The sequence below is a fragment of the Mus caroli genome, unplaced genomic scaffold (genome assembly GCF_978045245.1).
Source record: "Mus caroli unplaced genomic scaffold, Mus_caroli_1 scaffold_4, whole genome shotgun sequence".
Taxonomy (NCBI): domain Eukaryota; kingdom Metazoa; phylum Chordata; class Mammalia; order Rodentia; family Muridae; genus Mus; species Mus caroli.
The window spans coordinates 70,245,813-70,268,282 of NW_028227259.1; the positions used below are offsets into that span (position 1 = coordinate 70,245,813).

The following is a 22,470-nucleotide window of genomic DNA, read 5'->3' on the forward strand; positions in this document are numbered from 1 at the left end:
AAGCACCAGTAAGAGTGGAGGATGGCATCCCAGCATTTCTAGAGTGCTTACCCAGGCAGGGTGCAACACCAAGGGGAGATTAAGGGCACATGAGAGGAGCAGATGTCCCTCCCTTTGAGTCTGACTGAAGCCTCTAGCCAGCTAAGCATCAAACATTCAAACAATATTTGCCATGAAAGTTGCCTACCTAGAGAGGATATTCTTTACACTGAGTTATTTTCAACTAAGAATGTTAAAGTAGCATGAACTATGCTTATTCCTAATTGTAAACCAACAATGTGCTTACTAGGAATCGCATACAAACCTCATTTCTAGTTTAAAAAAAAAAAAGAGTCTAACCCCGCTTGTGGAACTCTTGTGACTCATGGTAAACCTTCACGATGGCAATCCCTATCCAAGGCACCCCAGAACAGCCATAAAACCTCATTTATTGGGGTGGTAGAGGCAGTGTACAGCTACCTCTGGCTCCCACAGCATGGCTATCTGTACTTGCTACAGGCTAGCCACTGTGGTCAATATTTAACAGGCACTGTTTTGTTAAATCCTTATAATAGCATGTCTAGGACTTAGATACTTTCATGACTTCTATTTCACAATTGTGGTACTAACTACCGGGTGTGGTGGCGCACGCCTTTAATCCCAGCACTTGGGAGGCAGAGGCAGGCGGATTTCTGAGTTCGAGGCCAGCCTGGTCTACAGAGTGAGTTCCAGGACAGACAGGGCTACACAGAGAAACCCTGTCTCAAAAAGAAAAAAAAAAAAAAAAAACCACAAAAAAAACAAACAAAAAACCCAACCAAAACAAACAAACAAATAACAACAACAACAACAAAACAAAAAAACTCCCCAAAACAAAAAAAAACCCCATATATTATGTTCTGGAGTCAAACAACTAAGGCCCTGATCACCTACCCGTCTATGATTGGCCTAGTGTCCCTTCCTCAGCTGCAAGAGAGGCCTAAGAGTATGTGCCCACTAGCATTTCCAGGTGAAAATTGGATTTCCTTGTTTAGTCGTCAGTCTAGCACCTGGTACAAAATAGATTTAATAACTATAAGCCACAGATTTATTTATTTTTTTTTTCTGAGTAGAAAAGTAATGCAGGGAACCTGGAGGCACGACAAGAGTCCCCTTCACACAGTGTCATAGTTTGAAATATTTCTCATGGGCTTGGGATACTTGGTCCCCAGGAGAACGTCATGCTTTGGGTGGTTGTGGTCCTCCTGGAACACAGTAACTAGCTGGCAGATGAATGCCACCAGGGGCGGGCCTTTGAAGGGTAAAGACTGGCTCCGTTTCTAGTCCCATTCTTTGCTTTCTGTTCTACCAAGACACGAGGAGAAGCTGCGCCATCTTGCATGCACGAATTCTGCCATACCTTCATACTATATATACTATGATGGACCGAAACCATGTGTCAAGCAAATCCTCCCTCCCTTGGGTTATTTTTTTTTTTTTGTCATGGCATTTGATCATGACATTGAGAAAAACAACTAGAATGCATGGAAGTCAGCAAATTACACTTTCCTAGGAGATGGATGATGCACAACTTCTCAAGACAACAGGAGGGATGTCTTGACTAGGCTGGATGTGAATGACTCTAACAGCAAAGATGGTCTAGAAAAACCGCACCCAGTGGAGAGAGATGGGTGGGGTTGGCTAGGAACTTGAGGATCTGGGAGCCTTTAACTGTGAGCAGAGGGAATTTCCTACTCTGAATACCATTCCTGTTAACTGAGTCGATGAACAGTGACTATCTCTCCACCAGTTCCCCAAGAGAAAGCCTGGCAATAGGAAGAAAGGGGTGGGCACTAGAGCAGGCATGTCCCTGAGATCTACGTATTCCTTCTGAAGAGTCCACAGTTCCTCATACCCAAGAGATGCTAGACACATGCAAGGCTTAGGATGTGCACAGGAGAACCAAGCATGATGGGCCCGGAAGTTACAAGTGGCTTAAGAAATAGGAGTCTCTTAGCAACCTGTGGTAGATTTGACAGGTGAGACCAAGGTGCAGTTTTGCGCTATTGCTACGAGCCCAGACAAGTCTTCAACATTTTTCTAATCATGCAAAAACTTAGTTCAAAGCTACTGAACAACGGGCTGGAAAGACACAGCTCAGCGGTTAAAGAGCACAGGCTGCTCTTTCAGAGGTTATGGGTTTGAGTCTCAGCAGCCGAAGTAGAACTGGAACATCAACTGTGACTCCAGCTTCAGGGGGACCGGACACCTCTGGTGTCCACAGGCTCATGTGCACACGCAGACTTCTACACAGAATTGAAAACAATAAAAATGAATCCCGCCGGGCGTGGTGGCGCATGCCTTTAATTCCAGCACTCGGAAGACAGAGGCAGGTGGATTTCTGAGTTCGAGGCCAGCCTGGTCTACAAAGTGAGTGCCAGGACAGCCAGGGCTACACAGAGAAACCCTGTCTCGAAAAAACAAAAAACAAAACAAAACAAAACAAAACAAAAAACCCAAAACAAACAAACAAACAAACAAACAAAACAAAACCCCAAAAACCCGAATCCTAAAAATAAAATTAAAAAAAAAAAAGAGCTACAAAATGAGTATAAAAAGAACAACAGCAAACATGCCGATGCCGAATCACTGGAAGTGTTTCTAGAGCTCCATAGGGCAGTCATGCCAGAGGGACTCAGGTAATCTCACACTTACCTTTCTTTAATGTATCATAAACCTAGTCTTCCCACAGCCGTTTTCAGTAATTTTGGAAGACTCTAATTAGAACTTGGGAAGTAAAACTTGGTCACAGTATTACGTTCCTGCAGTTCTCGCCTCACAGATCAAATGTTTTCAGCTATAACGTATTTTAAATAAAGTATTTTATGATAGAAGGTTTTACGGGAAGCGTAGAAAGGATCCTGTGGATGAGCCAGTCTATCAGGGGCGTCTGAGAGGATTGCGGCATCATTCCTGGGCACTGGGTGGGGCTAGGGGAAAGTATATTTCCATGAAGTCAGCACATTCAAATTCCTGACTCTGTTGATGGAAACTGTGCTCAGTTAGAGCATAATCAGGATTCCCTAAGAGAGCTGGTCAATGACACCAGAAAAATCATACGAAATATGGAAAGGGTCTGTTTATTACTTAATAGGCTTTGCCATCAACTTTATATGCCTCTTAATGATACTTATTCGTGACATGAAATTCTTTTTTTTTCTTTGTGTATGTGACATATACATGCATACTCGTGTGTGTGTGTGTGTGTGTGTGTGTGTGTGAGAGAGAGAGAGAGAGAGAGAGAGAGAGAGAGAGAGAGAGAGAGAGAGAGAACGAGAGAGTGAGCTGGGGGGCGTCAACGTTTGTATGACTTTCTCTATTCCTCCCCATCTTATTTGTTGAGATAAGGTCTCTCACTGAACCTGGGTCTTGTCCTTTCAGTTAGGCTGGCTGGCTAGAAAGCTCCTGGAATCTGTGTTTCTTCTCCTCTAGGGTTAAAGACACGCATCATCATGACGGCTTTACAGGGATTGTGGAGATTCCATCACGGGTCTCTCTATGTGCAGGAAGTGTATTATCCACCAAGGCATTTCCACAACCTGAAATTCTTATTTTTAAAGTTAAAAAGTTCAACAAGTCTTTCTGCCGAAGACAACTCTTTCTTTGTCTTGTGGTGGCACTCCGAAACCATGGTAATAACTGGAGACAGGTAAACCTTCCAGGTTTCCTCCATTCAGGTCTGAAGGGTGAGACATTGGTTGTGTATATGTCTTCTTCAACTGGTTGTATGCATTCATTCAGAGGTGAAACACTGGCCTGGAGGTGCTTTATTTTGCCTTTGTTTTCTTTTTTTTTCATGAAGGTTAATAACACCAAAACCCAGGACGTGACGAGAAGCCCCAGCAATGCTTTTGGACAGTCTATTTTCTGGGAGACAAATGCTTCCTCATCAGAGTCACCAGGAGAAACTTTCCCCTCCTTTTAGAACTGGCATTTTCCTATGTAGCTCAAGTCGGCCTCAGACTTGTTATCTCCTGCCTCTGCCCTCTGAGTGCTGTGATCACAGGCTATGCCGACTGAAGAAGGAAGATGTTTTATATATGAGTTTTTAGAACCTGAGAATATGATTCTTTATAACAATGTAACATGAGACCCACCATTTCCACTTTAACGTTAGTATGGTAGAAAAGCTGGAAACTATATAGTAATATGTGTCACTCATATAAAAGATGACTGACAGCCAGAACTTACTGCCTCATGGAAACTATTAAAGACGGAAAGTGATACACTTTGTATAAAAATTCTCATTACGCATAACAGAAAGCTATTGGACTCTTTCCACCACATTCTATGACACCTCTTTGCATGTACTGCACTTTACACATACTTTGCGTGCACCACGTACCACCATACCAATGCTCTGCCCAAGGTAACACCATACATACACACACAGAGGCAGCTAGACCTGTATGGCTCTGAGAAGCTGATTTCAATGTATAAGGCCTACTGTGCTGTTTCAGAGGACAGCCCCAGAGCACTTGACAAGTCACACATTCATAACTTCATTCCTGAGACAGCATGCTCTGAGGTTTATGACTTGTTAATTGTTCTTTGTGCTCATGGAATGAGCACCCCGAGCCTTCTTGCTGTCTATCAGTACAGTCTGAAAGGCAGACTGGCTGTTTTTCTTCCTCTCTGTGATGGGGAATACAGCTAATAATTTTTATAGATAGGCATTCTAGCTGCTCTCAGGATCCGCCTGAACTCGGAGCCACCAGATTTTTATGACAGATCAGAAGGCACTGTGCAAAGAGATGCTTCATCTCCTGCTGAGAAACAAATGAGTTCATCCCAGGAGGTCTGACCCCAGACAGCCAGATTTGTACATTCGCCACTAGGCTCCCGGGAAGAAAGAGCTTCCCCAGACATTGTTTGGAAGGCTGGCAGTCAGGATTGCAGGCAAAGAGTGCTAATCCACTGAGCCACCGTGTCTGTGCCTACTAAAATTCATAAGGAGGCTTTAGATAGGACGAATTAGCTCACATTGAAAACTGACGCACTTTCTCTTTCTTTTCTTTTCTTTTCTTTTTTTTTTTTTTAAAGGGAAGCCCTTAACTTAAAATTATGTGGTGACTTACTGCTCCGGTATTTATCTGGTATTTACTACGTGTTAGGTAATTTGCTGGGCACTGGGAAGGATAAACCGGAGCAATCCCTTATTTCAATGAAGTTGTGTGTTCTTGGAGTCTTCTCTCTCTTATTTCTTGGAAAAATAGGTAGTAAAAGTACCTTTGAGGTATTTCTCAATTTGAGTTTCCACCTTACAAATTTAACAATAAAAACAAACACCACCATGGTAAGGATATATGAACAGCGTGTGTACTGGTTGGATTTGTCCACGTGACATAAACCTACACACACCTGGACTGTTGGTGGAGGAATCGCCTCCATCAGATTAGCTCCTGGCTATGTCTGTGGTGGGCATTTTCTTGATTGCCAATTGATGTGGTAGGGCCCAGTCCACTGTGGGCGGTGCCATTCCTAAATATATGGGACTCAGCTATATAAGAAAGGTACCCGAGCAAGCCATGAAGAATAAGCTAGCAAGCAGTGTGCCTCCATGGGCTTTGGCTCAGTTCCTGTCTTGAGTTCCTATCCTGGCTTCCCTTACTGATGGGCTGCAACCTATCAGCCAAATAAACAAACTCTTTCCTCCCAAGGTACTATTGGTCATGGTGTTCATTACCATAAGAGAGAGCAAACTGGATGCTGCATAATGACTATTTTTGATATTCCCTGTTCTCTTTCAGGTTGTCATTTATAGTACTGGCTATCTAAAAACACTTAGAACAATGCTGATCTAGGAAGCATGTGGAAATGATAGAGAAGACTAAAATAAAAGCAGGCATGCTGGCACAGAAGGAAAAAGCCTCACCCGGCCCTGTGTTGAGGCCACTCCTGGTGGCTCGTTTTCCAAGGACCATGGGGTCAAGCCTCTGAGTTGTTCCTACACCACATCCTTGCCTCTGGGGCCCCACTTCCTTCTTCCTCTACATGCGATCCATGCCTTCTTGCCCTTCCAAACATGCCTATACGTCATTGCTGTGTACCTTGTATACATGAAGTTGAGGAAAACCTTCAGTGTGGGTGTGTTCTCTAACCTGATCCAGTTTGCCCTGGTGGGTCTCAGATCACCTTTCCAGTTCTTTAATTCTGTCATTTCTTTCTAAGGGGGCCTTACAAGTACCATGCCACTGTTAGCAAAGATTCAGTAGATTTGTAATGTACATTACACAGACATATAAATATTGGCTAAGGTATGGCAAATGCAAAGAGCAAGGCACTAAAAAACAAAAAGCAACCTGGGATAAGGGAAGCAGCCCAAGAATGAACGGGAGTGACCTTAGCTGTGACTCACAGCATTGGGGATATGGAACGTGAAGATGCCACCTTCTGTTGCCAGGCAAGAACCCCAGTAGAGCAAGCAATAGGGACACCGACCCACCCACAAAACTTTCAACTCAAAATTTATTCTGTCTACAAGAAATGCAGGAACAGAGGATGAAGCAGAGACTGAGGGAATGGCCAACCAATAACCAGCCCAGCTTGAGACCCATCATCACATGGGCAAGCACCAATCCCTGACACTATTACTGATACTCTGTTATGCTTACAGACAGGAGTCTAGCATGGCTGTCCTCTGAGAGGCTCCACCCAGCAGCTGACTCAGACAGAAACAGACACCTATAGTCAAACAGTGGATGGAACTTGGGGACTCTTATGGAAGAATAGCAGGAAGGATTGCAGGCCCTGAAGGAGCTAGGAGCTCCACAGGAAGACAGACAGAATCAACTAACCTGCACCCCCGGGTCTCTTAGAGTCTGAACCACCAACCAAAGAACAGACACAGGCTGGACTTAGGCTTCCCAGGACATATGTAGCAGATGTACAGCTTGTTCTTCATGTGGGTCCTGAATAACTAGAGTGGGGGGCTGTCCCCAAAGCTGTTCCCTGTACATGGGGTATGTTCCTCTAGCTGGGCTGCCTTGTCTAGCCTCAGTGGCAGAGGATACACCTAGCCTCACAGAGACTTGATGTGCTAGGGTGGGCGGGATACCCAGAGGAGCCCCCACCGGCTCAGTGGAGAAGGAAAGGGGGGATGGGGGACTGTGGGAGGGGTACTGGGAGGGGGTAGTGAGTGAGATGTAAAGTGAATAAAAAGAAGAAAAAAAGGAAGGAAGTAAACATTTCCAGACAGGAGGCTTCTTTGAACTCAAGATACAGCACCAAAAGACCAAGCTCCCCTCTCTTCTGTTCTCTCAAACCACAAACGAAATGGCTGGGCCTGCAGTCAGTGCTCAGCAAACTGAATGAAGTACTGATTGATCATCTCTAGCCTGCCACCAGCTCTGCACATTCTGCTTTATAGCAGGGAGACATTCTACATCAAACAATGATCGATTTCTGTCAAGGAAACGATTTACAGCCCGAAAGAAAGGCGATTTGTCAGTCACAGGAGTTTAGATTGCTTTTTTTGTCCTCTTTCTCCTCTCTCTGGCAGTGCGTGAGAGGCTACAGTCGAAGGGATGGCATTCTGTTTCTTTTTGCCTCATAAGTTTTGAGATTAGCCAGTTTTCTCTCACATGCCTTTCTGTGTCAGCCATCGCATCACTTCCTCCATGGGCGGGGCGGGGGGGGGGAGGTATAAACCAGGGCTCAAGCTGAATCCTGAACAGGAAGAATGAACCCACGTAAAGGTTTTCTGGGATGGCCAACTTGTGACAGGATGAGTCTGGTGTCAGCTTTCTCTCCAAAACAGGGCCTAGAGAATATTTTCCCTTCCCACTATACCTTCTCCTTGATAGGAAGGAGCAAAAGCGATGAAAGAGGGTGAGCAGCATCATGTGGCTGATCTGATGTGACAGTTCCTATGAATAAAGAATAATTGAGCGTCTTTGGAGTACAGAGATACTGAAGAGAGAGGGCTTGATCCCCCCCCCCCCAGTGGGTCATGAATTACAACACCTCACTCATGATTAGCGACTAGATGACAGAACTTCTTGTATCGTTTGAGTCTGAGGTCCTTCCTGTTTATAGTTGTATGACACTATCACAGTGTTGCCAACTTAAGAAAATAGAGGATCACCTGGGAGATGGTCCTCTATCATGTGTATGAGACATTATCTTGATTACCTTAGGAGGTGGGAAGGATAGGTCCACTTTGGGTGGCGTTATTCCGTAGGCTGTATAAACTGGAGAAAGCCAGCAAAGCACTCAAATGTATACATGCATTGCTCTGCTTCTGACTGCAGATATCATGTGACCAGCTCTTTCAAGCTCTAGCTGCCTTGAGATTTCTGCCACAGTAGACTGAACCTTGAATTGTGAGCTAAAACAAACTCCTTGTCTGATAAACAAACAAACAAACAAAACCCCAAAACACAAAAAGCACTGTGCAGAGTGTTGTGGTATGACTTTTTAAAATTTGTTTTTAGATTGATTTCTTTTATGCATATACGTGTTTTGCTTCCATGTATGTAGGGCATCGGATCCTTTGGAACTGGAATTAGTGGTGATTGTAAACTACCATGTGCGTATTGGAACTGAACCTGAGTCCTCTGCAAGAACCAAAGTGTTTTACATCTTTTTTTTTTTTTTTTTTTAAAGAAACAGGAACGAGTATGGACTAGTGAGAAGCCAAGCCTATGGGAACCCATATGGTGGAAGGATAGAACTGAATCCTTCAAGTTGCCTCCTTGCCCTTTGACCTCCGCATTCATGTCTTGGCATGCTTGTACATACACATTAAATATAGAAATGTAAAAACAACAACAGTGTAAATGAAGAAAATACCTAATTAAAAACAAAAACAAAAAACCAACAACAGCAACAACAGCAGCCATCCAGGTAGAGTAGCATCTCCATGGATAAATATCTGTCAGATTTAGAATATCTGTCTAGGTAAAGGCATAAGTGGTAAATTTACACACAAACATGGACGGTCCACTTTCTACCATCTGTACTGCTCCCAGGAACTAAAAACCCACATGGTGTGCTTACTCCACTTATATTTACTCCAACAAGAGTCCTGAGGAAGTTAGAACCTTACATTCAAGTTCGATATTCTCCCTTCCACCCTGCAAGGATGACTTGACTCTCCCTGCAAGAACCCTCTGCTTCAAGCATTCTTCCCGCTCAGTGACTCACCTCTACCAGATTAGCTATCACCGTCTATCTGACTGCATCCTCACATGTCACGGGAGCCCCACAGCACACATCTTCCAAACCTACACATCAGCTTTGCGCGGGTATGTGTGGGCATTTACTTCACTTTTTATGTGTCTTTGGCAACTCAAGGCTGATACGTAGGAACATAGCAAGATGGCCGAAGGGTGTGTGATAAAAACCACACACCATTACAGGCTGTTCAGAGAGGTTTGCAAGAAGAGGGAAGGGTATCAGGGCTTGAGGATGAGTAATGAAAACATTTGCAATCAAGTCATCTGTACAGACGACTTTTGTGTCACATCCAACTTTCAGACATTGTCCCCAAGCCTCTGTAGGATCTCCCAACACAGGCTTTGCAGCTTCCCAAATCCCTAATTATCAGCTTTGCTCCGCTCTGCTTTCTGCGTCATGATAACTATTTGAAGCAGCTGTAAAATCATCACCTCGCTTCTTTGTCTTCCACCTTAAATTACAAGTAGCCACCTTGACTCTAAATTATTTACAGGTCATTTGTCCTACATAGCATTCTGCTAAATACTTCATCTGAGGGCGTTAAAAAGGTGGAGGGGCGGGATCACAAAAACAAAACAGTCAGAGCCCTTTTGTAGACAGCAAGGTGATTTTGTGTTCCTTAGTACAACTTTCAAAAACTCTCAGCCCGGCGGTGGTGGTGCACGCCTTTCATCCCAGCACTTGGGAGGCAGAGGCAGGCGGATTTCTGAGTTCGAGGCCAGCCTGGTCTACAGAGTGAGTTCCAGGACAGTCAGGGCTATACAGAGAAACCCTGTCTCGAAAAATGAAAAAACAAAACAACCAAAAAAAAAAAAAAAAAACCTCTCAAAAACAGAGACATATGTATTAACTTTGGACACTAAAGCAGATATAAAAGGCTTAATTCTGTATGAATGAGTTACAGTCCATTGGCAACTGTGAAGCAACTTTTCTGTCCCACAACATTAAGGACATCACCTGCCAATTTCTTTTAGCTACCACAGCGGCAAAGCCTGAGTCAGTTTACATTGATGCTGTTCAAAGCTCGACACATTGTTAAAGCAGAACAACTACAACAACGTCTAAAAAGGTATCTTTTAACCTCCCGCATCTGAAGTGTTTCCACAGATCTCTGATGGAAACAGGAAAAGGAGGTTTTGGAGGAGAACGTTACTTACGTCAAGAGAGCCTTCGTTTATCACGATCATTCCCATGTTCCTCTTCAGGAGTCTACAGGAGTGTCCTGGGGACACACAACCAGGATTAGTTTTTTGTTTTCTGGAAAGAAACGAATCGGGTAAGGCAATGACATGAACGAACACCTAGAGAGGATTTGACTGAGAGGGAAAGGTTTCAGTTGTTTTCCAGACTAATAGGAAGTTTCAAATGAAATGTTCTTGCCGGCCATTAGGATGGGTGGGCGGTAAGGTCAACATCTGAAGCTGTCTGGATAAACAACATGGAACAATTGTGTTTAGCATCTCCATGTCCAGAAAGCTGCTAAACTTGTGGGCAATATTCTTCTAGAGTAATGGCTGGGCCAGTGGATTTGCAGAGAAGGGCTCGGGATGGTGGGTGCCGTTCTTGGAGCCACTCGCCCCCACCATCTATCTCCCTGTCTTGGAGAATCACAGCATCACTCTCTTGCCTTCTTTCTCTTTCTTTGCTGCATTCTCTCCATGACAAAGCCACTCCTGTGTTAAATCCAGGTCTGTCTATTTTATGTTGGCTTCGTACAGTTGATACAGCTGACGAACACAGACTACCCTGGTGAACTCATCTCACAGTAACAGAGATTACAATGGCGGCGTTTACGCTCAGTGCCTCTGTAATCTTAGGGTCTTGCTCAGCCATCCTCAGGGAAGCCTCCTCCCATAGCAGCTGGAAACAAATCCAGAGACCCACAGCCGGGCATCTCTGCAGAAAATGAGAGATTTCAGAACACTCAGCCCTAAATGGGATAGCTCCACCAAATCCATGCCCTTAGGGCTCAGCAAACAGAGGAAGAGCAGGCAGAGAGAGTGGAGAGCCAGAGGAGATGGAAGACACCAAAGAATCAAAGCCCTCTAGATCAACAGGATCTACTTGCTTATGAATTCAGAGACTGAGGCAGCACGACCAAAGCCTGCACAGGTCTACACCACATGAGGTAGGTAGGTCCTAGCGCTGAAAGAAGGTGGGGGACACGTTCTCATTCCTAACCCAGAAGCTAGCTCCAATTGGAAACCACTTGCAAAGGGAAATTTAGATTTCTCCCAGGGAGTCTCACTGGGGAAACAAACTACTCCTAAGGACAGGCTGCATGCCCAGCAGTGAAGCCAACAGAAAAGGCGCCCAATAGCATCTTCAGAGCCTCCTTGTGCCATAATGTCATGTCAGAGCCTTAAAATTTTACATTATTGTTTTATTTATGCATTTCCCTCTCTTTTTATCCTACAGCTCCTTTGGATGTATATTACAGTTACCTAGTTTAGTGTTTTTATAGACTTTCTGAGTGTGTGAATGAGTGGCTTTTGGTCTCTGTTTCTTATACCTCTTCTTGGGCTCTTTTTCCTTTTCCTTGGCTATTCTGATGTGTTAGTGTTTGTTTTATCTTATATTTTATTACTATCCCTTAGAAGCCTGTTTGTTTTCTAGTGAGAGACAGAGAAGGGGTGGACCCAGATGGGAGGGGAGATGGAGAGAAACTGGGAGGAATAGAGAGGAAACTGCAATCAGTTTCTAGACTTTCGAAAACAACTGCAGAACCGTTACATATACATATGCCTGCCACTTATGAATGGAATGTTCAAGCAGCAAGACACATCGTTTGAGAGTATACGTGGGGTTGCAGGAGCCAGGATGGCTGTATATAAAACCACTGCAACTTTAAAGGGAGCATTGGGGCCACAAGTAAACAACTCAGTGAGCTTAATAACCTTACAACACATTTACAGTCTGCAAATATCAGATCTTAAAATAAATGGTTGTGGATGGGAGAGGTCGCCTCCTCGCACATCCTCTCTGGTCCCAAGTACAGCAGCGATCTTGTGTTCCAGAAGAATTCACACTGGCGTACAGGTGTGGCAAGCAAGGTGTTGGGTTTATTTCGGCAGGTGAGAAAGCAGAAGCGGAGAGAAAATTCCTTCCCCAAATGGGTGGCTCAGTGGAGTGGCAGAGGTGAAGAAATACCACTAGCCCCTAGATGTACAGACCTCTTGGTCTTTACCCCCTCTTGCCATCTAAGTTCTCAGTGCTGTAATAGGCACCATAACCAAAAAACTTGGCGAGAAAAGTTCTTTTGGTTCTACATCATAGCCTATCATCTAAGAAAGCCAGGGCAGAAACTCGAGGCTGGACCTGAAGTGGCAGCTGTGGAGGAATGCTGCTTGCAGGCTTTCTCAGTCTGCTTTCTTATGTCATTGAGGATCGACCACAGGCCCCAATGATAGACAGCACCTCCAGGAGGCTAGACAACCCCCCCCCATCAATCATTCATCAAGAAAATGCCCCCACAGACTTGTCTACGGGCAGTCGGAGGCAATGGACGCATTTTCTCAAGGATCCTCTGCCTGGATAACTCTAGCTTATGTCAGGATGACAGGAAACTAGCCAGAACACCACTCTTGGGGCAGTCCGGGATAATCTCCTTTCTAGAATAGGAAGGTGTTTTCTTAAAAGTTTTTCTTTTCCACAATTCAGTCTATTAGAATTAAGATATAATATTATGTATTATTTAAATGCATTTACTAAAGATTATGTACTAATCATTAAATATAAGACTATGTATAAAGGTTGAGATGTTCACTAGGGGAAAGGTCAATGATGTCATTTCCTGCTGCAGGTTGGAGGGTGGGGCTTCCTGTGAGGGGTTCAGAGCCCACAGAGACTGGCATTGTGGTTTTTCGTATAGCTCTGCCCCACCTATTGAATCTGTTCAGATTAACTGTCTCATGCTAGAACGAAAACTCTTGTCTCCAGCATCCACAGCTTCACGTTTCTGTTTGCTTGTCTTTTAAACACATCTTATAATTCATCTTATTGCAACATATCAGCCTGTTGGAAGGTATCAGGGTTCAAAATCTGAGTGGAGTGAATTACCAATATTAATGGCAGTTTCTTGCTTGTCCCCAGTAAGGATCCATATTTTGATGTCAGCCTTCATTAGCGTTTCTATGGTTTCAGGCACTTGGTCCTGCAATTTATCCTCAATGGCTGTAGCTCCAAGTAGCTGAAGATTCTGGAAAAAAAAAGGTTGAAAATTTGAGGGGGGGGGGAATAACTTTACTGGGTAAGAACAAAAGCTGAACTATGGTTTTTTTTTGTTTGTTTTGTTTTGTTTTGAGACAGGGTTTCTCTGTATAGTCCTGGCTGTCCTGGAACTCACTTTGTAGACTAGGCTGGCCTCAAACTCAGAAATCCATCTGCCTCTGAAATATGTTTTTTTTTTTTGTTGTTTTGTTTTTGTTTTTTGTTTTTAAAGAATCAGAGACAAAGGTAATTCATAGACTTGGGCATAAATTCCAAGCATTCTGCTGTTTTCTTTAAGGATCCTCAACTTTAATCCAGTCATTCTGGCTGAGAATGAGACTCCCTGAAGCAGTTTTACATTAATTCTTTCCAAAGTAAGGGTCTAATTCATAAAAACAAAAACCAAAAAAAACCTACAACAACAAAACAAATTTGAATCTGTCTGTCTGTCTGTCTCTCTCTCTCTCTCTCTCTCTCTCTCACACACACACACACACACACACACACAAATGGGCATTAAAAGGTCAGCTAAAAAGAAGTAGGTGGCTACTAGAAATAAATCAGGGAGAAGAAACTTGGACCCATTTAAAAAGGATTACATTTCACTTTGCTGTAGTGTCAGGAAATACACACTCAACAGAACTAAAAGTGATGCGGAGGGAAGAATAAGCCGAGTGATAGCACAAGTCTGCAAGAAAACACACTCGGAGTGTTTTCTACCCGGTTCAAGATTTGTGTGCTGGAAGGTGAGGGCAGCACAGGGTTCCAGTGTGTAAGGATTAGAGAAGCTGCAGTTTAGTTCCGGAACACCCCGATACAGCAAAAGAGCCTAGTGCAGAAAGTCACGTGACCTTTTTTTTTTCCTTGGGGACTATATGTTACGCTTATACTACACATTAGCCCACATAGTGTATAATGCCATCATGTATGAAGAAACAATGTGGGCATTTTATTTAAAAAAAATAACTTATTGCTCACAAATGCCCAGGGTCACCAGAGCCTTCAGGAATCAGGATGTTTTTGCCCATGAGCATCTTGCCTTGATGCTGATGGCTGCTGACACCTTGGCAGAGGCTTGCTAATTAAAATAAGACAATGGAATCTGCCCTTGGTTGGTCATTCCTTCCGAGACCTGTTTTCTCTGCAGTCTGCAATGCTGTTTGACAGTCTTTGATTCGGAGCAGAACTTTTCCGAAGTTGGACTTACTCATCTCAAACCCTGCCCCTGCCTTACCAACCAAGTTTCTGGAACATTCTAAATCCCCTGTTATCATTCCAACAATTTTCATAGTGTCCTCCTCAGTAATAGATCCCACTCTGCAAGAAAGCAGAGTCTTTTTTTTTTCTTTTCTTTTCTTTCCCTTGACTACTAAAGTCTTTACGTGCGACTACTGAAGTTCATTTACAGCCCCTGTATCTTTCGCTATGCCTGCCACATATGCAGTTATCCCTTCCTGGAAGTCTGGAATCCCAGAGAGTCATCTGTGAGGGCTGGACTTAACCTTTTCCATGGTCCCTTAAGGTATTGTTATTTTTTACATCATTTTGTGAAGCACAGTGGAATTGTGGATGGAGAATCGGTTCCAAAGGCTTTTCTATTCCCCCAGATCCATCAGAGGATCACTATCCACTGTACTGATAGCCTTTATGAAAGGTTTGTCCTAAGTAATAAGACTTAGAAGGTGAGTTTGCTCATTGATTTGTGGGCTGCCCAGTGAACGTCGGGCTGGCAGGCACGGGGACATTAATCTTCTTGTGTTTTTAAGTCTGTTAAGATCGTTGGGTGACCAGGTGCATTGCCAATGAGCAGTAAGATTTTGAAAGAATTTTTTTCCCAAGCTGTTATGTGTCAGTAATAAACACCAAATGTTCAGCATGCCATATTCTATACAGATATGTCACACGGGCTTTGTTGTTACACAGACAGATTACAGGGAGAGTAGATTTACTATAGTATAACCCTTAAAGGCCCCAAGACTTTCAGGATGGCAAATGAGCACCTGTTTACCTTAGGCACCAGCTGTATCTGTCCCAATGTGTCCCTTTGAAGTCAGGCAGTGATTTTTTTTCTCCTCTCTAACTATGAATATTTTGGGTGGCTTTTTCTTTTCTTTTCTTTTTTTTTTTTAATTAGAAGCTTGTTTGAATTCACTGAAAATCTGTTTGCAAATATAGACATCACCATCAACTATTCAGCTAGACTTTCTGGATAGCTCCTGCATCTTCTGCATCCAGTGCTTGCTGGTTGACCTTGAACGGCCATGTATGGAGGCAGACTCTTCAATTAAAGCACTAGGCAAGCTGTTGGCTTTGAACTCTTCTCTGTGGCCCCTCTCACAGAATTGAAGAGGTTAAAAGCTTGCTTGGGGGTGGGGGGCTGCAAATTCCACCACTGAACGGCTGATGCCAAGAGCTTTCTTTGAATTAGATTTTGGCTTATGGGAATGTTTTAGCAGGTCTGATCTCCTAACAAACCACTAAGACGTTCTGCACATCAGTGTCGGGATAGTGTTTTGCTTTCGTATCATTCGTGTGTTCATTGGAACAGGACTTGAACTTCCTTTAAGAATGATAGGCACGACTTGGCTATTTGGTGAAAAGAGAGAAGCTTTTAGCCTTTCTTGGCTTTTGACATGCCTTCCTTGCTTAGCTTAATAATCTCCAGCTTTGGATTTAAAATGAGGGACACTCAGCCCTTCCTGTTGCTTAAATACTTGGAAGTGACAGTAGAGTGAATCTACTTTTAATACTGTAGCTCAGAGAGCGAGTCCCACGGAGTGGGAGGGAGATGAAGGAATGGCAAGCTGACGGAGCCACAAGAACACACACATTTATTAAGCTTATGGTGTTTCAAAACAATTACAACAGCAAAGGTTACTGAACACAGATTACCATAACAAATGCAATAATCAAGACAAGTCTGATTACTATGCAATAGTCAAGACAAACATCTCAAGAATTACCAAGGCTGAGACATGAAGCAAGCACATGCTACATGTGTATGTAGTTTATGCCTGTATCAGCTGGGGGTACATCTAGCTGCAGTAGAAAACTCTTCACAGTGACACAGGGGAAGGTTTGGTTTTTCTCACCTAAGTCGGCTCGAGGTAGGTAGTGACTGGAAACTCAACCACATCTCCACATTCAACTCTACATTCCATCTAATAATTCCGAGAGGTTGTCCCTAGGCACAACTAAAATGGTATTCTGAAATGGAGAGCAAGGAGTCAATACCAAGTATATCTGTTTCTCATTTGGGAGGCAGAGCACAAGCCTCAACATATTTCCAAACAAGGCCAGTTGGACAGGCTAGGTTACAGGGCTGTCCCTAATTATGTATTTAGCTTGCCTAGCCTCCATGTAGAAGATGGGTGGGAATGAGTGCTAAATTAGCCCTCCAACAGCCTCTTCTACAAGTGATGGAGGGCCAAGTATATGAAAGGTACTTGTAGAGTAGGTCTATACATACAGCCCCACCTTCTCCCTTATCCCTTGTCTAGCGACACCTGATTCGTATAATGAAGTCAAATTCAAACGTTACTGCTTCTTTTAGCTTTCGGCGCAGAATTCTGCTAACTTTTTTTTTTTTTAATTAACATGTTTTCACTTACCATACAGATTGAGCCCTTACAATAGAAAAAAACTGAAGTCTGAAGTGGTACAAAATCTGTATGTGTTCAAGTACCAACATTATGTCACAAGTGGGAAAACCTCAGGTGACAGGTGTTGGTCAAAATGTAGGTGCAACAAGATGTGGATAATTACAACACAAAACCACCTTCAGTCATGTGAGTGAGGGGTATATGAAAAAAAAATGAATTCTGGGTTTAGATTTGGGACTCATTCCCAAAGAATCTCACAATGTAGACAAGTCCCAAATCTGGGAAGCAAAACAAAACAGCAAACAAAACTCTGAGACACTTGGGGTCTGAGCATGTCAGGCAAGGGACACTCAACCTGTGTTAAGATCAGGCATTTGAGTGTGGGACTCTGCAAGGTTTGTTGAACTGTGGGGTCGTGCTATTTATTTTTGCATCCCAGTAGCATTGGAAATGAGTCCTTAAGTGACAGACAAGACAAAATCCAAAACCAAATGTTCCAAAATATTTCTACCATTGAGACCATGTTTTTCTCCATGTGTTCCGAGTCCCCTGCATAGTTGTCAGACACACCTGATGCACAGCACTTAGAGTGACACGGAGACAGAAAGGCACATCTCCTTTTCAAAGAAGATACTCTTGTATTATCTTGAATAGGTAGCAGATTTGAAATCTATCATAACCTGATGAATAATTATCACCAAGCTCAAGGAGAAGAGGCAGAGAGGTTTAATGTCCACGATACAGCCGTCCTGTTGCTGTATTCTAACACGCACACAGTGACCCCATCCACCCTTGTATCTACTTTAGGGTATTTGCAGTTACATCATTTTGGCTCATTTTCCCTCGAGAATATATTCAAGATGAAGTTGTGCTCACATCTTAAATATCCTATGGGAGGTTTGATTCTAAGGGAGGCCATTTTAACATCAATGGAGATTGCTTGGAAAGAAACCATTGCAACTGTCTAAACTAAAAAAGATTATCTTTTGTAATATGTTTCACAAAACATTGGGGTAACTAGATAATTAGTGTGAGTCAAGACACAAACACAGTCATGTGCGTTATATGAACACATATATTTGTGTAGTTCCCAGCTCTCCTCTAGGGAGGAAAATGAGCTCAGAAAATATATAGGAGCACATTACCACACACAAAGCTATAAAAATGAAATGACTTCACTGGAGAGATCACTGTTGAAATCATATTTAAAAGAAGGAAAGAGTTTGGTTTTATCCTGGCAAAGGGAGACATTTTCAAGGCAAGCAAGAATAATTTAAAGAATCAAGTCAGTCAGGTATGCCACAAAGGCGGTGAGCAGGATAGAGTGGCATGTGTAGCTAGGTGACTATTCTTTTCTTTCTTTCTTTTTTTAATTAGATATTTTATTTGTTCACATTTCAAATGTTATCCCCTTTCCTGGTTCCCCCTCTGCAAACTCCTTATCCCATCTCCCCTCCCCCTGCTTCTATGAGGGTGCTTCCCCATCCACCCACCCACTCCCACCTCACTGCCCTAGCATTCCTCTACACTGGGGCATCAAGCCTTCACAGGACCAAGGGCCTCCCCTCCCAGTGATGCCAGACAAGGCCTCTTCAGCTCCTTCAGTCCTTCCCCTAACTCCTCCATTGGGGTTCCTGTGCTCAGTCTCATGGTTGGCTGCGAGCATCCCGATCTGTATCAGTCAGGACCTGGCAGAGCCTCTCAGGAGTCAGCTGTATCAGATTCCTGTCAGCAAGCACTTCTTGGCATCCTCAATAGTGTCTGGGTTTGGTGTCTGCTGGTGGGATGGATCTCCAGGTGGGGTAGTCTCTGGATGGCCTTTCCTTCAGTCTCTGTTCTACTCTTTGTCTCTGTAGTTCCGTTAGACAGGAGTAATTGTGGGCTAAAATTTTGGAGATGGGTGGGTGGCCCATCCTTTAACTGGCAGGGAGCATGCCTAATCTCTGGCTATGGTCTCCCAGGTTCACTCTCCCCTTTGTGGGGTGTTTCAGCTAACATCATCCCTGTGGGGTCCTGGGAGGCCCTTGCTATTCTGGCATCTGGGACTTTCTGGTTGCTGCCCCCCAGCTCACCATCCCCCATTGCTACACAGTGGGTGGCTATTCTTACAGGAGTTTTTACATGGATGGCAAACAGTTGTGAGCATCCAGCAAAACTTCAGCTGTCCTAATTGGGTATGAATAAAGAAGCATTGCACCCCAAAGGCTGTTCATTTCCTTTTATCCCAAGAGCCCCTGGAGAATGGCAGTCAGTTGTCACCACCATCACAGGAAGCTCAGCCGGCTCCTGTCCTTTGCGTCTGGTATCTTTTATAGTGAGATTAGGATCCTGAATGATAGGCTGCTTTGCTTTTGGAAATTAATATTTTAGCTACACAGCTGTCATTAGGATAAAAATGATGTGAACTTTGCACGCTTTTCCTGATCACTGCTCCAGAGTGTTCAGGCGGTAATCAATTTCGTCTCAAATATGTATTACCTTACACAGATGGCCATTAGTGGCCACTGTGGGAATTACATATTCAAAATGTGTTGAAACACCAGGAAATTCCCATGGTAATATGGAATGAAAAAAAAATCCTAAATGCTTATTTTACTCTCAAAAATGTCACCATGCCTAAAGTTATAAAGGTTTCGGGCTGATGACTCTGACATACTATGCATTTAGTTATCAAAGAAAAATTGTGAAATAGTATTTACTTACCTACAAAAGCCCTTAATAATCTTATTTTTTCTTTGATGTCTCTAAAGTATGCAGTCTTTTTTTTTTAAAGAAGGGGGAGATAAATGTAAAATTTCTACCCCAGTGAACATAAAAACTTTCATATAGAATATTTAAGAACTTCAAGTATATGCCAGTACCACATATTAAGATGGATAGAGAAACTGTGTTTTTCCTGTCAATGCATATAGACTTTACTAAGTAACAGGCCTTCAAAGTGACCTATATTTTCATATTAGCAAGTAGGTCATCAGTATTTGGACTGTTATGTTTTAAATGGGGGAAATAGAATAGTCTAGTCACACTTCTGAGTGTAACACGGTCTGTTCGGCAGCAGTTTCTCTAAAGATAAAGATACAATACTGATATGCAGAATTTTACCCCTGGAGTAAATATGCACATAACCCAGCAAGACACAGTAACCCTGAGAAGGCTATGTCTAGGACAGTGAGGTGTTACTAACACCTAATATTTCCTAAGGAGAAGAAGGTTCTAGACACCAGGAGGTCGGATACACTATCTAGAGTCAAAGAGAGGAAGGAACAGCTGACTCTGACTGTAGGAGCAGAGCAGCAACCCGTGCCAGAGGAACCAGGTGGGAAAGAGTCTGATGATGCAAACACTGGGTCTTTGAACATTTGCCTCTGACACAGCCTTTACAGTACTTTCCTCATAGAATGAGTTTCAGCCCCAGTGCTGAGCCACCCTGACAGGGCTACCCGATTCCCTCTTTCCACACACAGGTCCCACTTTCATATTTAGAGATTAGGTGCTTTACACAGGTACACTTGTTCGTTCGTTCATTCGTTCGTTCATTCATAAATATCAAGCAAGAGATCAAAGCAAGAATTGGAGATACCACTGTGAGCTCTTTCCATCATGAAATTTAGAACTTATCAAGCAAGCCAGTCATGGTGGCTCATGCCTGTAATCTTGGCACTCAGGACACCCAGGTAGGAGGACCACAGTGAATTGGAAACTAGGTGGGGCTAATGTCATGAGTTTGAGAGTGATAGCCTATCACTGAGAGAAAAGGAAAAAAGTATGGTTAGAAACTTGCCTCTTAAACTCTGCCTGGCTTTGCCTTCAGTGGGGGTAATTCACCTCAGCAGGCATTAGAATCCTTAGGGGTTCAGCGACACTTTATGGGGCTCCACACACAGAACTAATTTCTCCTTTGACCAGAGCTCACTGGAAGCCTGGGACTGTGCAGTTCCCTATAGTGTTGCTGGTCTGAGGACCTTACTCTAAGAACTGTTGGTCTGGAGCCGCATGTTAACCTGCTTTTCTCTAAATAATAATAATAATAATAATAATAATAATAATAATAGTTCAGGCTTAGAGGGTCACAATTCCCTGAAGGAAGTGAATTCTACCATTATAACAAAAAAAGAGCTAAAGACAGTATGTAAACAGACGGAGGTAGCTATGCTCCAGTAAAGAAAGCTAGAGGGTGAATGTGGCCACTAGGCTGGCACGAGCAGACCTGAGACTGCAGAATGCCTGTAGTTGCTCCATCCCTGCACTTGCCTCCTTCTTGATAGAATACTCTAGCCTTGTTTAATATCTACCTTCTCCTTGGTCTGGCTTCCAGTCTTCCGTTCCCAGGTCTTCCCTGCCCTCCCCACGCCCCTGTAAATCCTACACTTCAGGAAAAACTTCTTAACTCTAGAGTTATCATCAGAGTAACACTGCTTCACATTGTAAGAAGCCAATGTTTGGGGGCTGAGGAGACGCCCCGTTGATAAAGTGCTTGCTGAGCTAGCATGAGGATCTGAGCTGGATTTCCATGATCCACCTAACATGGGAAATAGCCAGAGGCCGCCTGACTGTCACCACGTGGTGTGGGTGGTGGGTACCACCATAGTGGCACAGATGCCAGTTAAGATACCACTGTTCTTCAGTCTTGAACTTTAGTGATCCTGGGACCGGCTGTGCCTGGGACTCTCAGTTCTATACCACAGTTGGTTCTCAAAGCCAGCCAGGCTCTTCTGTGGTCTGCACTATGCAGGCCCTGGCCTCTGGCTCTTCTGTGGTCTGCACTGTGCAGGCCTCTGGGCCTTCTTTTCTCAGCATCCTTCAGCACATCACATTGTGGTTTCACTTATAAAAGAGCTCCTACCGCTTCCCTTTTAGTTAAAGCTGGGCTAGGGCGTTAAAACTAAGGACATTAATTCACAGGAATGCTTGCTGGATGCTTCTGGGGAGATCATGCAACTGGGTCATTCTTCTAAGGCCAAGAAAAAGGCTTTGACTTGATGTTTTCTTCTGAACCACAGAAATCCCATTTGAACTCATAAACCCAAGGTCTTGGCAAGTGAGGCCAGAACTTCACACACCCAGTTGAAAAAGATTCAGGCTCTGAGAAGTGATTTGGGTGTGGCTTGAAAAAAACAGCACATCTATCTATTCTATCTGAGTCAGACGCCAGCCATGCCCAGAGTGGAAAGTCCACCAAGGAGAGCTGGTAAGAAAGGAGCACTCTCGCCAGAAAAGGGGAGCACGTGATCAGAAATGGCAGGAAATCACAGGTACTCTAAGATCACAAGTTGAAGGGAAATCATGAAAATTGTTATGTCCATTTTAAAGGCACATACTACAAAAAGTATGGGCTGCCTCGCTTACTAAATGGAGAAGTCCCAAGTGAGCCCACTCTTATCCCAAATGCTGGTCTAATGATTATACAACTGCACACTTTATTATGCTTCATTTTTTTTGTTTCCAATATTTTTATATATTG

At 43.5% G+C, this 22,470-nt stretch overlaps 1 protein-coding gene across 4 annotated transcripts in view; it reads right to left on the reverse strand.

The window, feature by feature from the left end:
* The window catches only part of Atp8a1 (ATPase phospholipid transporting 8A1), a 229,112-nt gene that overhangs the window by 76,311 nt on the left and 130,331 nt on the right, over positions 1-22,470 (reverse strand). For all 4 annotated transcript variants that reach the window (XM_029478096.2, XM_021162268.3, XM_021162270.3 and 1 more), the window contains 2 exons: positions 13,258-13,396; positions 10,356-10,420 (listed from right to left, as the gene is read on the reverse strand). In XM_029478096.2, the coding sequence (XP_029333956.1) occupies positions 10,356-10,420; positions 13,258-13,396 (204 nt within the window). The remainder of the gene's footprint in view (positions 1-10,355; positions 10,421-13,257; positions 13,397-22,470) is intronic.